Raw genomic sequence first — 18,326 nt, forward strand, 5'->3', positions numbered from 1 at the left:
GAAGAGTTAGAGTAATTTTTTGATTTAAATTTGCTAGAATACTACTATATTAGAATAATATAATTTTAGGTGTTATTAATAACTTTGACGATAAAACTATCTAACTTAGTTTATGATCTAGTTCAAGAAAATGATTTAATTATCAATTAAATCAAAAATAAAACAACCTCATATATATTATATTTTTACTAAAAATAACATTATTATTTAACGGTATCCTTTCTCGAGTAACTCTCACCCTAAAAAAATATTGATTCAAGACTTTGCAAATAAAATGGATAAAATCTTTAAGGAGTTGCTATATTGACTTCAAATCATTACTTAATTTGCTATTTTGTTACAAAATATCAAGTAAAGTGTACATGTTTAATGTAATTTAGTTACAAAACATAAATTAAATTTAACTTAGTTATTTGTTACTTGAACCGACGGAAATTTCTAGGCCTGGTTTGAGATTGCTTTTATTGGACCTTCTTTTCTACTCCAAGGGAATGATTCAGAATTTCCTTATAAAATGCAATTTAGAAAGGGATGAATTAGTTTTTTTTTTCTTATAAAAAAAATGGATCATATAAAAAACAACTATTTGAGTTAATTGTAACTTAGTTTAGCAAAACCAATTAATTAGTCCTCATAGTTTTTTAAAAAATATTACTTAATTTTTTGTTTATAGTTTTTTTGTAATTTATTATTTTCATTCATTTTATGTTCTTTTTCATTTTATTTTTATTTTTAATTTAAGAAATAAAAAAGATAAAAATAAACAAGTAGATAAAATGGAAAATTTGATGAAAAAAGAAGTAAATTTTTAAAACAAAATGTTGTTAAATTAAATATTATTAGCACTATCAAAGAATTATTTAATTATTTTTAATACTACGGAGAATTTATAAATTTTTTCATGTAAATTATAATAAACTCATAAAAATCTATGTTGAATGTAATTTGTAAGGGAAAAAAAATGACACGAGTGGGGCCGTGTGCTTATGTTTGGATAAATAGGTAGAAATTGAGTGGTGATCCCCTTCTTGTTGTCACTTTGCTTCTTCAATATTAGTAGTCACCATGGCCCCAACACAATCAAAACCCATCTCCTGCACCACTAATAAGCCCATCATCATCATCACCAAAACACATGGCCACCCACACAATCACAGCTACTCTCTGTAACTCCTCTCTCATCAAATCCAATTCGAAGTTCAAGTTTTTTGGCACCAGAATCATTACTAGAACTCAAAATACTCAAACTTTAGCTATGGCCACGGCCCCAACTGCTGCCAAGGTGGCCCCAGCTGTGATTGTTGGTGGTGGAAGGGTGGGAAGGGCCTTACAAGAAATGGGTAGTGGTCAGGATTTGCTGGTGAAGAGAGGAGACCCTGTGCCGCTTGATTTTGAGGGTCCCATTTTGGTTTGTACAAGAAATGACGATCTTGATGCTGTTCTTGAAGTCACACCTAAGTCTAGATGGAGCGGTACTGATACCTGATTATACGTTAATTTGCTGCTTTTATGAAAATGGTTATATAGCAATTTGTTTTTGTTTTTAGTTTTGTTGATTGAATTATGCTATTCTGTGTTCTAATTGAATTGAGTGCTATATAGGAGGGTACTCATTTTTCTATGTTTTATTTGGGGTTAATGTTTAATTGGAAGATATAGGTGTCTATAATGTATTGCTTACCCCGCGTGTTGCTTATCTTTTTAGGATAGTTTAGTGTCAAAATGAACACAGTTGAGTGATAAAACTTAAGTGCGTTCTTCATTAATGCTGTTGGATTATGTTATTTTGGAATTGTTTGATCTGAAAGTTTGGATTTTCTTAATCTTAGCTATGCATTTTATGGCTTCTGATAAATGGTGAAGATTGATTGAGTGGATGTTGACAATGTAGCAGATTTGGTTTTTTTCCAGAATGGGATGCTGGAGCCATGGTTTCAAAGTAAAGGTCTTGGTGATGCAGACCAAGTGCTGGCATATTTTGCTGTCTCAAAGCTTGGAGAACCTCCTATTGATGGAAAGACTGATACCAATCCTGAAGGATTGACTGCAGCATATGGCAAATGGGCGTCTGCAGTAGCTGCTAGATTGCATGCTGGAGGTCTCACCTGTAAGGTAAAAAAGTTTTTTTTTTTAATTTATTGTCTGATTGAAACCGTTATGAGGGAATTCATTAGGCTTTTCAGGAAAAAAAAATGTTAAAGATGGGGCTGTGGTGGTAGGGAGTGGAGGTTGACGCAATAAAGCTCAGAGTGTCAGGTTTAACCATGTAATCCAATGATATTGTATATAGAAGGCAAAGTTTGGCACTTTGATGGGATAGGTGTTTTGGGTTTCAATTTTTTCAGTGGCCAAACTTAGTCTAGCGTTCCCCTTCTTTCACCTTTGCATTCCGAATTGAGGAATTCATGTTGTGATAGTAGTCTGGCATATTTACATTATTATTCATTGTTGTATTCAGGTTCTTGACAAGGAAACTTTTCAGAAGCAAATGTTAGAGAAGCTGATCTGGATTTCAGCATTCATGCTTGTTGGAGCTCGTCATCCAGGGGCAACTGTTGGTGCTGTGGAGAAAGAATTCCGCTCCGAGGTAAATCTGCCATTGACAATGATGTGTTAAAGCATCAGAGTTTGAGGAGTTTCAAGCTACTGCATATCTTTTGCAATATTTATAGTTTATAGTGAATTTTAGATCAATTAAATTGCTTATTTCATTATTTATTTCCAGAACGCCTTCATTTGATTGCAGATAATTCACTGTGTACTTGATGCTGGTTAAAAAAGCCGACTCAACCCTATCAGTGCTATTTCTGTATGCTTTGTGGACTTTAAGATTTACGTCAATTGGATGATATAATTGTTAAATTAGGCATTTTTCGCTCGCCCTTTTTCTGTCTTCTTTGTGGTGCGTCAATCACGATCTTGTACTTAAACTTACTAGATTATATTATGCCTAAGACAGTCATGATTGGACAAATTGGCAAGAAGCCCTTTCCCTTCAGCCATTCGCTAAGCTTCCTCTCCTTGTGTAGACCTTTGCTTCACAAGATTATGATTGTTGAGTTCTTGAAATTGTTCAAGCACAATGAGATCTCTAACATGAATAGATCCAGTTGATACTGATATTTATGTTTCCAGGTGTCTAGCCTTATCGCAGAACTTGCTTCTGCAGCAGCTGCAGAAAAAGGAATAGTATTTGAAGAAGCTATTGAGGAAAGGTTATGTGCTTACTCACGTGCTGTTGCCCATTTCCCAACAGCTGTCAAGGAGGTAAATGCTTTTGTTAGTCATACCTTTGAAGCATTTAGCACAAAGTAGTTTGAGACTCGAGCCCTAACCTTGTTTTGCTGTGATTTTGCTTCTCACTCGAAAGTTAATTTCTTGCCAGTTTAAATGGAGGAATGGCTGGTTCTATTCGCTCTCCGACAAGGCTGTTGCTGAAGGGAAACCTGATCCTTGCCCCCTACACACAGCTTGGCTTAAAGAGTTAAAAGTTGTCTAGTATATGTACTTTTACTTTGTCAATGGACTGGAATACACGCTTCTCAGAGTGTGCCTCTAAAGGGCTCACAATTTTCTTTCTATCCCTTTTCTTTTTTTCCAAAGTGACCTTGAAATAAAGTTCACTGCAATTTATTTCGTTTTTTGCGTTATTATTCATTTTAGAACGGTTCTGTACCTCAAACTGTAACTCCTGGCTAACCCAGTTCAAAGCTTGGGTCATACAAAGCTTGGGTTATGAGTCATGATGTTGACCTGGATTTATTAAAGATTTGATTTTCTTTTTCAAAAAAATAATTTGAAACTACATTTTAATAAAAGAAGAAAGGAGATTGGGTTTTCAATTGATCATTTCAGGCCAGTAAATCATCAGGCTAACCAACCTGTGATTGACACATGCAGTAGCTATGGCTGTAGTTTAGCGTAATGCAGCCATAACAGTGGCTGAGAGCAGCAGCATCCTCACAATTTTCCTTACTAAACAGGATTTTTATTTTAACAGATGAAATAGTATTTTCTTTTTTATAAAATTGTTTTAATGTGCTAGCATTAATTTTTTTTATAAAAAAATATTACGGGAAAATATTTTAAAAATTATTCGTTACCAAACTTCTAAACATTATTTACTTTCAAATAATTTAACAAACTTTAAAATCTGCATCATAACAAGGACCAACGCAAGCAATGGGGAAAAAAAACAAAAGAAAAAACACATTCATCAAATGCAGATAATAAGACAGCAACGTTGCTGATTTAATTGATGGAAACATTGAAGCTACTGTGGCAGCACTGTCCACTAATTGCCATTCACTTATTAATCAGCTTGGCTAGAAAACGAAGGGATTGGCCTAATCCCGAGACGCTACCTTTACTCTGCTATTTCATTAACAGTGGAAAATATGGGATATATATCCACAGGGACCTGGAAGGCAAGGAGAATGAACGAAATTATAAGTAACAAGTACACATTCCTAAAAACAGCCTAGCTCTCATTAGATAGAAACATGTGCAGTGGGGAGCTAGAAGGGTGTCACAGCCCATACCTGAACACTCTCTAATTTTTCCAGAGCATGTTTCAATGGCCGTGTCATTTTACAGTATTTCTGTAACAGCAAATCTGCAGCCTCCTTGTCACCTTTTGCCTGTATGGTGAGTATCTCCCTACTCAAGCTTTCAACAGCCTCCTCAACCTTTGAAATGACAACAGAGTTGGTGGTCTTACTCAGTGAGATGAATCCATGAAAAAGGAAAGTTGAAGCAACCATACCTTGGCAAAATCAACAGAAAATGTCTCATCAGGATGCAAGATGAAGGCTTCTTTCTCATACATCCAGTTAAATTGCAGTGCTTGTCCTTTCCTAAGGAATTTCAATAGATACAAATTCCTTTAGATTATGCCAAGCATGGAGCCAGAGAAGAATGATTAATTAGCTTACCCATGAGCTTCCTCTAAACCAAAACGAACTGACCGGAAGCATCCCGCAAGGAATGAAACATACATAGATTTTACCAGACTCCTAGGAAGTAAATCCTGAGAGAACAAAATTAGAATCACGTAATATACATTACAATAAAATCATAATACTACCCAATCACACGGAAAAAATAGACCAGCACCTAGTTATTATCCCACTAAAGTGTGGTCCAGGTAAATCACTACATCCAGAATATTGATCAGACAACTAGATTCTTCTGTCCAACATAGTTCAACATTTCAAAGATGCATTCCCAGGATTCTAGGAAACATATTATGAGATTTCTTGATGCATCTGAAACACTTGAAGTTACAGGTTGATGAGAACTAATATCTCTTATTTCATCATCCAATTTTTTCCCATAAGAAAAATTAGAAGAAAAAAAAGAAACGCAAAAAAAGTGGAAAAATTGATTGTTGTTGTTGTTTTGCATTCTGTTTTCGTTTTCATTTTTACTTTTGGTACAATAATGAATCTCTTTGTATTTTTTTTTTTAAAAAAAAGCAAGTAGTTAACCCAATTTTATTTTTTAAAATACATGGCGTGGCAGGTGGATATGAAGTTAAAGCCTGTCTTTATTATTGCAAGCTTTTTATAATTTGAATTTGGACGTGTTTTATTTCTATGGTTTAGCCGGTGGATTTGAGCCTAAACATCCGAGTCCAAATTCTCTTTGTATTTTCTTAGGTATGGGTCATTAATTTGATAATTGAATTCAACCCAAGCTCCTTCCTTCTCAGTTGGATCCTAAAAGCCTAACACCAATTTAGTGAGAGACCAAGGGGGAATAACAATTGCTTTTCAAATTATTATTTTTTTCGAAAATACATCAAAATATATATATATTTTTTTATTTTTTAAAAAATCATTTAACATCAGCAAATTAAAATGATCTGAAACACCAAAAAAGACTAATTTAAAACAAAAAAAAATAATTTTTTTTCAATAAAGCTTTTGAAACACAAAAATAAATAGACTATTATTTTTTTAATCTCTAAATAAGAGGTCAATAATCAAAATACAACTCAGGAAAGAAAAATGGATATTGACATGGATTTGTATAATAAATTCCCTTTGGTTAGAACTTCATTGACATGGATTTGTTTAATAAATTCCCTTCGGTTAGAAATGAATAGTAACCTCGTTGAGGATAAACTACGGTTACCATCTTTCCTAGATGTGTAAGCAACTTAAGCGGCGATTCTACTTTTACGAATTATCTTCTTCGTGATCATCTAAACATAGGGTAAGACTGCAATGGGATATCACCTCTACTTGGAACTGGCTGCACCAGCAATTGGGTTGATGAAGACCTTTTCTTTTGGGAAGAGCCACCCTTGATACCGACAAGAATTAGAAATTCACATGTCATCCAAAGACAAGACTTGAACCCAGGACCTCTAGGGCAAGTATCAACCACTTGTCCTAACTCTTTGTATGGACCTTATTTACCCTCTGACCAAAAACCCAGACTACTTCATAAACACTTGTAAATGCATTGTTGAATGAATTTAAATTCAGCATCTTTGACATGAAATCTAAAGTGGCAGTGCAGCACACATATCTGGTGTCTATATATGATAATATTAATTAAATTTAGTCACTAACCTGGTTGATTAAGAACTTTAGGGCCCAAAGGCCAACTATATCAGCTTTTGCTTCTTCCAAAGCAGAGTGGAGTTCTTGAAGCTCCTGCATTAAAATATGAAGAAAAACAACAGTTGCTATCAGAATGCAAATAAATTGAAACAATAAAATAACAGTCTTTCATTGAAGTGCTGTTCTGTTTCATTTCCATTACAGTTATTTTGAACAGGTAATGATAAAAGACCAGGTCATAGAAAATGATCAACTTTCATAAAAAAAATATAGTTACAGAGACCATGCATGAGATGTGCTATAAGTCACAATAAACGTGCCCCATATTAAAGTAATGGATTAAGGCAACTGAATCACAAATGATGTAACTATGGAAAGGGATAAATAAACTAGTCACATCATCACTCCAGATACCTCTATTTGGAGGACAAAATTCCTTTATACATATTAAATATTGAGTTAAAAAAGAGAAAGATGAAAGGAACTCTCAGCAAGGCCCCTATCCACAGATTTCAAGGCCCGGTAGACTACTACTTCAGGCAGAACTTAACAATGAAAGAAACATCCAAGGCAGAATTTCTACTGAATAAAACTGAAGAAAGGAATATGAAATGGAATAAATGATAAATTACATTGACTACCACTGACATTGTTGCAATTACACTAACCACACCTCTTGTTTCCAAAACTGAAGTCACAAAATAAGAAAACTCCAAAGTTTGGTCTCCCTAAAACCATCTAGTAGTTTAAATTGAGGCTTTAAAATCTCAATTACAATTACTTTCTGTGAAGAGCTGAAGAACGATTCCATATAAAGAAAACTGTTTGAAATCAAACATAAGGTTGTAAAAGATTTGGCAATGCTCGTCTCATTTTAAACAGTCAAAGATGTGTAGAGGTTGAGATGCTTTCAGGTTATAAAAGACACAAAAGTAGGGTGGGAAAATTAAACCATAAGAGCACACAAATATATTCCAGCAACATGGTAATATATCCTGTTTGAATTCTGGTATATAATAAAACTTCTAGTTTTATAAAATAGAAATCTCCCTCCAGTACTCTGCGGAAATGAGGAATTTACTTAAAGAGAGGGTAGCTATCTATGTATGCCCCATTATCAAAAAACATACGAATGCAAAGCAATCCATAAATTATAGATGTAGTATAAAAAGAAAAGTTATGTAAATAACCTTTCTTACTGTTGACTTTTGGCCATCTGGAAGTGTGATAGTATGAGGCCCAATACCATGGCAGCACTCATGGCATATAGTGTGCGTAAAGAAAGATTCAAAATCTACCAATCCTTTTTGTTCCTTGCTAATACAAACATCAGCTATGGGCTGAAGAATATGCTTGAACCTGATTAGGACAGACATGATATTTAAAGTAATTTCCAATACTAACATTAACATATTTTCAGAAAGCAACAATCATTACAACAGGTTTAGAAATAAGGTAAGAAATTATACTTTGCCTCTGAAACATTCTTCAGCATGACCATTGAAGTTCCTCGATCTTTTACTATACGCTCATCATTTGGTAAATTGAAAGCAACAGTTTGAGGACCCTTTACATCCTGATGTCAAATTAAAACCCATCAGCCTTGGTTTTCCCTCCTTTGAAATAGGAATTCATACATAAGGGGTGGGGAGAAGTATTTCAGCAAAAGTTTCCTCAAAAAGCTGATCTTTAAAGGATGGACCAACAGAGTTTTAGATCCCGGTATTGTAAACGGGATGGGTTCATGCCAAAACGAGGTACAATAGAGAAACAACAAGAGACAGATTTTTCCTATATATATTCCAAGAACATACCCCTGCATTATAAAGAAGCCGGATGACCCGAATGGGAGCAGCATTGACATTTTTTGATTTGTATGCACTGTCCATTGGAAGATTTTGTTCCAAAAACTAAACAGATATACTATGTTAGAAATCAGGAATATAAAAAGAGAAGTCCCAAGAAAAACAAGTACCAACTTTGCATATACAATGACTCAATACCTGCAAATTATCACCAAACAATTTTAGTTGAGCAGTTGCTTTGTCATCCCGGATACCAATGAATGCTTCAAATGTTGCCTGAGAAAACATAACAGAACTCACGAGTCATTTATGCTACCCGAGATATTATGAATATGTCAGGAAAGAATTTGAGATCAATGCTACCTTGTAGCCAAAAATTGCATCCTCGTACGTCTCATATGGACCTATGGTAACGTCCAGCTTAGAGTCCTAAATCCAGAGATAGTTTAAGACATGTCATGAATCTAGATGAGAATATTAAGAATTTAAGCACCTTAACAGTGAAACGAAGATCTAACCCATTCATTCTTGGAAAAACTCAACAAACACACAATTGATGTTATTACAAGTAAATGGCTACATGAGAATAAAGACTTAGAAAATGAAAAATCCAATGATTGAGCCCTGTTTTTTTTTTTTTTCATATTATAACATTATTAGTTTATTTAGAAAGTGTAAACATCCAATTGATAACATAGTTAGTTTTCATCATTCCATGATAGGTACAGATGACTTTTTTGCTTTATTCTTAGCCTAAGCTATTTCCTTTTTCCTTGAGGAACAAAACAAACAATAAATCAGGCAAGTTATGCAGACTGCTGAGACCTGTGAAATATTGCAGAATGACAGAACGTTTCCAAATTTTTTAAGTTAGAAGGCCTCAGCAGACCTTCAAGTGCCTCTTGCTCCTATTACAATTCCACCTCATTCATAAAAAGGAGAGTCGTATATAAAGAAAACAGTCACCATGATTCAATATCCATAACTATGTGATTGTGGTGGCCCGGCGGGAGGGGAAGTGTACACAAGCAAGTGCCAGCATTAACAATCCCCCAAAATCGTATCCCTTTCTCAGTATTAGAAAACTTGCTCATGCAAAACAATTCTTACATAGCCCTTTTATCTCAAACTAGAGTGCTGATGACAAGGGGAAAAAAATACCATGGCACTAGATGTCATTCTTATCACCATATACCCGAAACAAAAACTTTGAGTGTCAAAGTATTCTGCATACTAACCAATTCCATCCAGGCTAAATCTGATTCATAATAGTCATTTGAGAGGAATGCGTCAGCCTTGCTATGTAGTAACCTCTTCAAACTACACAGCAGAAGAACAAATTCAACAATCATCTGTAAGTGGAATAGTATTCAGTATGATGTGAACAAATGAGTTACTGGCAACAAGAAAAATCTAGTATAACTCTATATACCTAGGTGAGCCAGCCAAGTCCCCAGCTTCATGCAACAGTTCTGCAGCTTTTCTAAGGAAGGAGTTATACTCCTTTGAGTAAGGAACATTATATAGATCATGGGCAGTCATTAAATGATTTGTCCCGTGAACTGCATGATTAGGTGAAGAAGAATCCAAACTAAATTCAGTGTGTCTTTTGATGACGGTGAAAAAGCCCGTTGCATCATTTTGTTCTTTCTCTGTCAGACTGTCATTCCATAATTTAAATTCCTGTGACATAAGAGAAACTTATTATTATAGTAGGTATAGAGGGGGGGGGGTCTAAATGATGACAGAAGCATCAAACAGTTTTCCAATCACAAATATATGATGGTGATCCTATTTAAAAAAAATTAACTTCAACTTGCATAATGATCCTCCCATGCATACCTTTTTGTCCATATCTGGAGGGTAAAAATTTGCACCAGGTGGTTTTAGCATGGGAAATGCTGCTTTATATTCCAGACCCTTCCATCCACTGACTGGCTTCGTGGCTTCAGGAAGTAACTTGATGGCTGAATCTGTGGTTGTTAAAAATGCCTCGTTTTCATCAAGACAGGACCTGTTGATCACCAATAAATTCTAATCGAGTGGTATTTCTCTTACAAAATATATAAAAAGTTGGGGAATGGTGAATTCTTAGCTTGTTCCAAGCGCACACACATAAGAGCTCAAAGAAGCAGCACCTCAAAAAAAGACTCACCAGGGGCTCTTATTAATTGAATAATACATCCATTTAAGCTTGTCTAATTCTGATGCACTAGCATGCTCCTTCAACCAATCTCTTAGAGCTGGATTGCTGTACCAAACCTGATTAGAAGCAGAAAAAAGCAAGAGGCACCGCTAACAGTTATTCATAGTTGCTAATTATTGCAATCATAAATAGGCTTATTGTATTGGATTTTACAAGAGACTAATTATCTGAATTTTGTAGGAAGGAGAAACAAATCATGTAAAGTTACACAGAAGAATGACATTCACATTACTTGTACAAAGTTTCAAATACAAATATCAACTATTTCACTGACAGGAGATCCAAATGAAAAGAATTTGGGCAAGTTTGCAACATAACATCAAATCAGAAAGAAACTACTTGACTTTATTATGAGTCCACATCTTGAAATGTTTTATGAGTTACTACTATACATAATGCCAAGTCATGTCTTGAATGCTTAAGCCAAAGTTCTTTCTGCTCAGTTCCCTTCTACGAGGAATTGTCTAACAACTTCAGAACGCCTCTCTCACCCAGACTTTTCCATTGAACTTTCTGTTGAGTAAATTACAGGTCTTGTTTCCCAGCTTAGGGTTTTTCTCACTTTGTTTGCCCTGATCAACTTTGGCCTTCCCACCCCCAAAGGAAAAGAAAAAGGAAGGCAGACAAATGACTGGGCATGCTCGTTACCAAATAGACCACTGCTCGAGCTAGAGAAACACTTTAGTAACTATACAGATCATGAACAAAAATATCATTTTATGGGGCATGCGCAGGTAATATATTGGTATTCAAGTCTACCACATGGAAGACATCTGTAAACCAATAGTTTCTGCAGATTGTATGAGTGTATCAGCCTACTTCTTGCACATGTGCATTCACATTGTTTTGCAATGGTAAGTACCTGAAGGTAGAAGATTTCATCCATAAGTTTTGCAGCCTTGATAAGTAAACCAAGAGTCTTCCTGTCTGTATTTGATAGACCTGTCAACTGAAGAAAGAAGAACAAAAATACTAAATTCAATCCTATTTGCATTAAGAACAAAAAACATTAGCATTTAAGAAATAGTAGTAGCAATACCAATACTAGTATTCTAGTTATGAGAATGACAAAAAATTAAAAGTGCTATTAATTTCTCGATCGCAATTGCTAAAGAGGCGGCCTCCAATTACTCAATATTTTCCACAAGTACAAATTAAAATTTATGTAGGCCCAAGCATTCTTTCACAAAACAAACCCCTTCCCCTTTTATACGGTTTTTATCCCTTTCTGAAAGGAAGAAAATATTGTAAACTAACAAGTTAAACCATCAACTTAAGTTCACAACTAAGTTACATAAACAGAGCATCCTTTGCCACAGATAGCGTAGCTACTAAGATAGCAGAGAGATCAATGCCAGAAGAGAAAGTAGACAACCTCAGCATCCAGAGAAACAGAAGCATAACGACAGAGTTGTTTTTGTAGACTCAAACTGCGCGCTACAGTGTTCTCTGTGTACCTAAGAAAATTAGATGACAGACATCATAAGTGGAGACAAATTATTAGAAACCCTTGCATGCATTAAGGTGACAATTTGACTATTTTGATAGGAAACTAGTACAAAGGTGTCCAAAAAATGTTTTACACACCAGTTGACAACAAAAGGAAAGCTTTTCCAAAGGCAGCTAAATAACATGGTGCAATATTCACAAACATGCGGGAGGAAAGCATGAATTCACCTTCAAAACTCTTGGCATGCACTCAGAAGAAGTTTTGGCATGTTGAGTCAAATGCTAAAGATTAAGTGAAATGTAACCATACAAATAAGGAGTAAATATGTTTCTTTGATTCACTTAATTGTTAAAGAATTTGAGACAAAATCAACTTCAAGAAGAATAATAGCCATACCATAGGATGTGTTCCACCACAGTTGACAAAAGATGTTATAACAAGCATAGTTGATTTTACTAGAAAAGATACTGTTTAGCATACCTTTTCCTAATGATTTCAAAGAGTTGACCATACTGTTCATCTACATCATAGGGCACGTAATCAGGATCTTCTTTGACAAGAAAGCTTCTATATTCCTCATACGAAATGTATTTAACAGCAGATACTTCTGTTTCCTATCATAAAATGAAATCATAAACAAGCATTCATATTTTCACAACTTAATAGCAGTAACCAATTATGTAATATTCATGTCTGAAATGATAGGCATGCCACTCTCCAACGAACCTTCAAATGAAAAGAGCACATTATTTGGCAGAAAACAAAATAATAGGCATGTACCAGAACATGTATAAAAAATTCAGATATAAAACACCAGTTGGAAAAGTCTAAACGTGCAAGAAAAAAGAAAAAAGAAAACTTTCAAGCATAAACAAGTGGTATTCTCCAAATTGATCTTTTATCAAAACCAATCGATAATAGATAAAACATGTATTAACACAAACCAACACTCATCAAAGGAGAATGAGGAGCACACATTTCCTTACCTGAAGAGTAAATGCTTCAAGAGGAATCGGATCTACAGTTGTCACAAGATACACATCATTAAACTCATTATTGATGAATTTCCCATCATTTATAACACTGCATTCAAATATAAAGTACAATCAATTACTATAAGCCTTGTTGTATTCTCCCAATCCCCCAGTCTACGTCAACGAGATCAATTAAATCAAAATCATAATGTCACAATCCATTACACCAATTATTTTAATCGGTCCCGTCTCCATAGACCAGGTATCCTATAGAACTTGTACAGCTAAATAAGGAATTTGATGTATATATAAATAAATACTAACCACTCTTGAAGATAAATAAAAATAAGTTCAAACGCATCCTTTGGAAGGCTAATGCCTAGCTCTTCCTGAAGCTCTCTCCTAAACGCATAACAGTAAGAAAAATTAATTTAATAAAAAAAAGTTATTCTTATGCAGCAAGAAATTAATTGACAAGATAATAAAATAAGAAAAACAGTTGCAAATTGACTCACTGAGCGGACACAAGTGAAGAATCGCCAGCAGAAATATGGCCGGCGCTTGAGATATCCCAATGGCCTGGCCAGGAATCCTTGCAATCGGCGCGACGTTGAAGAAGCAATTCTTGCGTGCTTTCGGAGTAAATCCACACGTGAACTGCTCTGTGGTAATCTCCATCTCTATGAACTTCTCCTCTACATTTCCAAAAAATAAAAATAACAAACAAATAAGAAGAATCACAATTTCTTTTTCTCAGCAACCAAACAGCAAACAAAGTAATGGTAAAAAATAAAAGGAAAATCTAAAAACAAAATTGCTCTGTTTTAATTTTGAGTGCTATAAACGACGTCGCACATGAGCGTAATTAGAGGCATTAATTAGGTGTTTAATCAAAACATACGTAACAATAAGATGATTGATTAAGAGATAGAGAGGAAGAAGAGAGATTAGTGATTGCCTGGGCTTCGAAATGCCGATTTTTTGACCGGTTTTGTTGAGAACGTCGAGGCGCTCTTCTTCCACGACTACAGCTGATGATGCAGCAGCAGTAGCAGCGTCTTCCATTTTTCCTTTACTCTTTTATCTGAGAGGAAATAAAAGGGCTAACTTGTTCTGCTTGTATCCTTTTTTGATGCCTATAAATTGTTAGAGAAAAAAAGAATAAATTCGAGTGATACTATAGCAGGATATGCCAGCTGCCTGCGTTTTCTTCAGGCAACCCAGTTTCTTTGTATTAAAAAACAAAAAAATTATTTTTTTCTTCGGGCTTCTCAAAAATCAATTTGTATCCTGTACTTGGTTTTGGTCAATTGCATCCTATTTGGCTGAAATGAGATTTAATCCTGTTATTTTTATCTGATTTATTTTAATTATTATTTATTTGATTTAAAATAATTTATAAAATTATATATTTTTTAATTTTATTTTCATTTAACTTTTTAATTTATAAATTGCATCCAATTTGACTGAAATAAGATTTAATCCTGTTATTTTTATCTTATTTATTTTAATTATTATTTATTTTATTTAAAATAATTTATAAAATTTTATTTTTTTAATTTTATTTTCATTTAACTTTTTAATTTGTAAAATTTATTACTCATTATTTTAATAAAATTAAAAAATATATATTAATAAGTTATTTTTCAACCTATTTTTTATGACATAACTAAATACTAGAAAATATTTTTCAATTTATTTTTCAATATACTATTAAATATTAAAAAATAAATCATTTTTTTAAAATTTACTTTTCAGAATAAAACTATTTTTCTTCAAATAAAAGATCTAATGAGTTGTTAAAAAAAAATATTTCATGTCAGTACAAGTAATAAAGGACTTGATTGAGTATGTCGAAGATTAAATGCATGCCTTTTGAAGTAAAATAAATGTTTAGTATCATACTCACGGCTCACGCTTCGTCGGGGCCAGACTATTTATTTTTTAAAATAATTTTAAAAACCAATGTTTCAGCTCTTTTAGCATGTTTTAAAACAAATAAAAAATTTACCACTGAAGTAATAGATCCTACTGGATTTTGAAAGATAGTTTAATTTAATTATATAATAAAAAAAATAATAAATACACCAAATCAAAAGCGAAAAAGTGATGACAAAGAAGGAATATATATATATAAAGTTGAATTTAAGATACTGTTAAAAAATGAAAGATAACATAATGAAGTGAGAAAAAAATTAAAAAAAAATTAAAAAATTAATATTAAATCAATCTGAGTTAATATGACAAACTTATAATCTGGGTTGTGATGTTGAGTCATCCTTATAAAAAATAAAAAATAAAAAATAAAAATTAATTTTCAATAAATTCAATATTTAAAGATAAAATTAAAAAAAAAATAGTGTAAAAAATTATTAAAAAAAATCGAAGTCAATCTGCGTAAATATTACATACCATTGATCTAGGTTATGAGACCGAAGTGACTATATTAGAAAAAAACATTATGAAGCACAATTCTGAACAATTAAATTTTAAAGGATTATGTTTTTTAAAAAAATTTAATTTTACAAAATAATAAAAATAAAAAAAATCAACTAAGAGAATGAGGACCAAATATAATATAAAAATAAAATGAAATAAAATGATGTAAAAGGCCTAAGCTAATAAGAGTTAGCATGTCGAATTCACCACCTGTGTTGTGACACCATGTTATTCTCATAGAAAACAAATAAAAACAAATAAAACTTAATCTCTAATAAACTCAATATAAAAAGAAAAAAAATCATGTAAAAATAAAATGTTCATTAATAAAAAAAATATGCTGTTAAATTTTTCAATCTTGTATATTTGATCTTTCTCAACCATGCTTTGATAAATTCTCAAACGTTCTGGCATATTTTTCTCATTGATATATTATTTTTATATTTTCTCCCAATTTTTTTTTTTTGTATTTTTTCTTTTCCTTTTCTTTTATGATTTTTTGTTTTGTTTGTATGAGGCCCCATAATGAATAACAACAGCTGGCCACGAGAGGTTTTGGTGTCGGGTTGAATGGGAAACTATGGAGATGGATTTGTGTTTTTTGTGTACAAGAAGCTCTGTGTTGGATGAAACGGAGCTCTGTTTTTGGTTGCTCCTGGTTGATGAAGGCTCCCCATTTCTTGCCTTTGTTCGTCTCTTTTTATTGTAGAGCAAAGGTTGGAATTAACGTAGTTTAGCATAATTTCTAGGACTTGATTCTTGGAGACTTGATTGAAGATTTGGGCTGCAATTATGAGATTGCAATCTGGTTTAGTTGCTTTAGATCTTCTGGAGATTGCAATCTCTGGCTTAATTGCTTGGGATTGCAATGGAAAATCTAAAATTAATCGTTGGATTTTGGGGTTTAATTGCACTAAAAATGAATCAATTAAAAATAATTGGATTCAAATTGAGTTAACTTGGGACTAAATTGAATCAAACTAATTCAATTAGACTGCTATGATTGAAATGAATTGAAATAAAAATCCAGACAAACATTCTTTATTCTCATCATAGTCCTTGGAGTTTAAATTGTTTCAATTTCATTCAATTTGCTTTAAATCACCTTTTTCTTTTCAATTATACCCCCAATTAAATTAATTTAGACCTGCAAATCTATCATTGGTTCCTAAAATTAAGCAATTTAATCAATTTAACTCTTAATTTTGATCTTCTTCTTCAATTAATCCCTTCATCAATTTATAATTTGGCTATTTGTTTTAAAATCATCCCTAAACATTAAATTTCTTCCACTCTTAGCCAATTAAATCAAATTAAGCCATTTTCTTCAATTTCTTCTTGAATTCAAACCTTGTTTTTGCCTATAATGCTTGATTAGGAAAATTCTCTTAGGAAAATTCTTCATTGTTAAATTGAGTGAGAGGGGTTAATAGATAAAATCCTAGATAATGTAGAAATAAATACTCGATAAAAAAAAAAAGATTTGTACAAGTAACCGCTAAAAATGGTAAAAACAAGCTCGTAATTTATTTATTTAATTAAGTCCACGAACTTATTAATTCTTCTAATTTCATTAATTAAACTAATCTAAACTTTAAGTAAATTTCCAAACTTATTAATTCTTCAATTTCTGACCAATTTATTCTCAAATCTGATAATTTTATCCTTAAACTTCAAAATTTGTTGTCTTAACTCCATTGTCAACTATATTTAATTTTTATTATTTGTTCAAAAATTGGGTTATGACAGTTGCCCCCTCTTTATAATATTTACAATGCAACGATATTAGAAAATTTCATTTTCTTTTAACTTTGTGTAGTAAATTTATAAAGAAAATTAGATACAAAAATAACTTTTGCCTCTTTTTTAGAGTCTTGAAAACTTCGAAAACCAGAGATTGACATATGACTTTTATAGAGAAAACAAGTCATTTGGAAGACAGCCAATTTTTTTCTTTTTTTTTTCTTTTCATTTTTTTTTTTGGGATGGTATATTGTAATGGGTTACCGGCCCAGATGGTCACATTGTAATGGGTTACCTGCCCAGTATAGGATGGTATATTGTAATGGGTTACCAACCCAGGTGGTCACATTGTAATGGGTTACCTGCCCAATTGGTATATTGTAATGGGTTACCGGCCCAGATGGTCACATTGTAATGGGTTACCTGCCCAGTATAGGATGGTATATTGTAATGGGTTACCGACCCAGGTGGTCACATTGTAATGGGTTACCTGCCCAGTTGGTAAAATACAAGGAATTTGTTTTTTTTTTTTTAATAAGACGAGGGCTCGAAGGCGCGCTCGAATGGAGGTAGGATAGAAAATGCACTACCTTTGATGGTCGAGGGCTCGAAGGCGCGCTCGAAAATAAATAAGACGAGGGCTCGAAGGCGCGCTCGAATGTAAGACGAGCTCTCGAAGGCGCGCTCGAATGGAGGTAGGATAGAAAATGCAATACCTATGATGGTCGAGGGCTCGAAGGCGCGCTCGAAAAGAACTCAGACGAGGGCTCGAAGGCGCGCTCGAATGGAGGTAGGATAGAAAATGCACTACCTATGATGGTCGAGGGCTCGAAGGCGCGCTCGAAAAGAACTCAGACGAGGGCTCGAAGGCACGCTCGAATGGAGGTAGGATAGAAAATGCACTACCTTTGATGGTCGAGGGCTCGAAGGCGCGCTCGAAAATAAATAAGACGAGGGCTCGAAGGCGCGCTCGAATGGAGGTAGGATAGAAAATGCACTACCTTTGATGGTCGAGGGCTCGAAGGCGCGCTCGAATGTAAGACGAGGGCTCGAAGGCGCGCTCGAATGGAGGTAGGATAGAAAATGCACTACCTATGATGGTCGAGGGCTCGAAGGCGCGCTCGAATGGAGGTAGGA

General features: G+C 33.7%; 2 protein-coding genes across 4 annotated transcripts; one reads left to right on the forward strand and one right to left on the reverse strand.

Moving 5' to 3' along the window:
* Positions 1-1,041: 1,041 nt before the first annotated feature.
* On the forward strand, positions 1,042-3,637 carry LOC118054690 (uncharacterized). The gene is made up of 5 exons (XM_035066361.2): positions 1,042-1,472; positions 1,895-2,112; positions 2,459-2,587; positions 3,136-3,267; positions 3,386-3,637. Exons 1-5 carry the CDS (start codon positions 1,136-1,138, stop codon positions 3,497-3,499), a joined length of 930 nt encoding a protein of 309 aa, XP_034922252.1. The 5' UTR covers positions 1,042-1,135; the 3' UTR covers positions 3,500-3,637.
* Positions 3,638-4,196: 559 nt separating this feature from the next.
* LOC118054686 (nudix hydrolase 3) lies at positions 4,197-14,243 on the reverse strand. 3 transcript variants are annotated; one of them, XM_035066358.2, is made up of 21 exons: positions 13,966-14,239; positions 13,523-13,702; positions 13,332-13,409; positions 13,020-13,116; positions 12,514-12,647; positions 11,959-12,040; positions 11,446-11,532; positions 10,533-10,639; positions 10,220-10,391; positions 9,810-10,060; positions 9,616-9,697; positions 8,741-8,806; positions 8,576-8,653; positions 8,387-8,482; positions 8,042-8,148; positions 7,763-7,931; positions 6,582-6,665; positions 4,935-5,029; positions 4,766-4,856; positions 4,542-4,688; positions 4,197-4,420 (listed from the first exon to the last, which is right to left on the reverse strand). In XM_035066358.2, the coding sequence occupies exons 1-21, from the start codon at positions 14,070-14,072 to the stop codon at positions 4,367-4,369; spliced, it is 2,364 nt and encodes a 787-aa protein (XP_034922249.1). In that variant the 5' UTR covers positions 14,073-14,239; the 3' UTR covers positions 4,197-4,366. The 3 variants fall into 3 exon arrangements, with proteins under 3 accessions (XP_034922249.1, XP_073263981.1, XP_073263980.1); XM_073407880.1 differs by lacking the exon at positions 13,966-14,239 and having other exon boundaries at positions 13,020-13,051; positions 13,523-13,663; XM_073407879.1 differs by lacking the exons at positions 4,197-4,420; positions 4,766-4,856 and having other exon boundaries at positions 4,627-4,765; positions 13,966-14,243.
* Between the last annotated feature and the right edge of the window lie 4,083 nt (positions 14,244-18,326).

The sequence above is a fragment of the Populus alba genome, chromosome 3, assembly GCF_005239225.2.
Source record: "Populus alba chromosome 3, ASM523922v2, whole genome shotgun sequence".
Classification (NCBI taxonomy): domain Eukaryota; kingdom Viridiplantae; phylum Streptophyta; class Magnoliopsida; order Malpighiales; family Salicaceae; genus Populus; species Populus alba.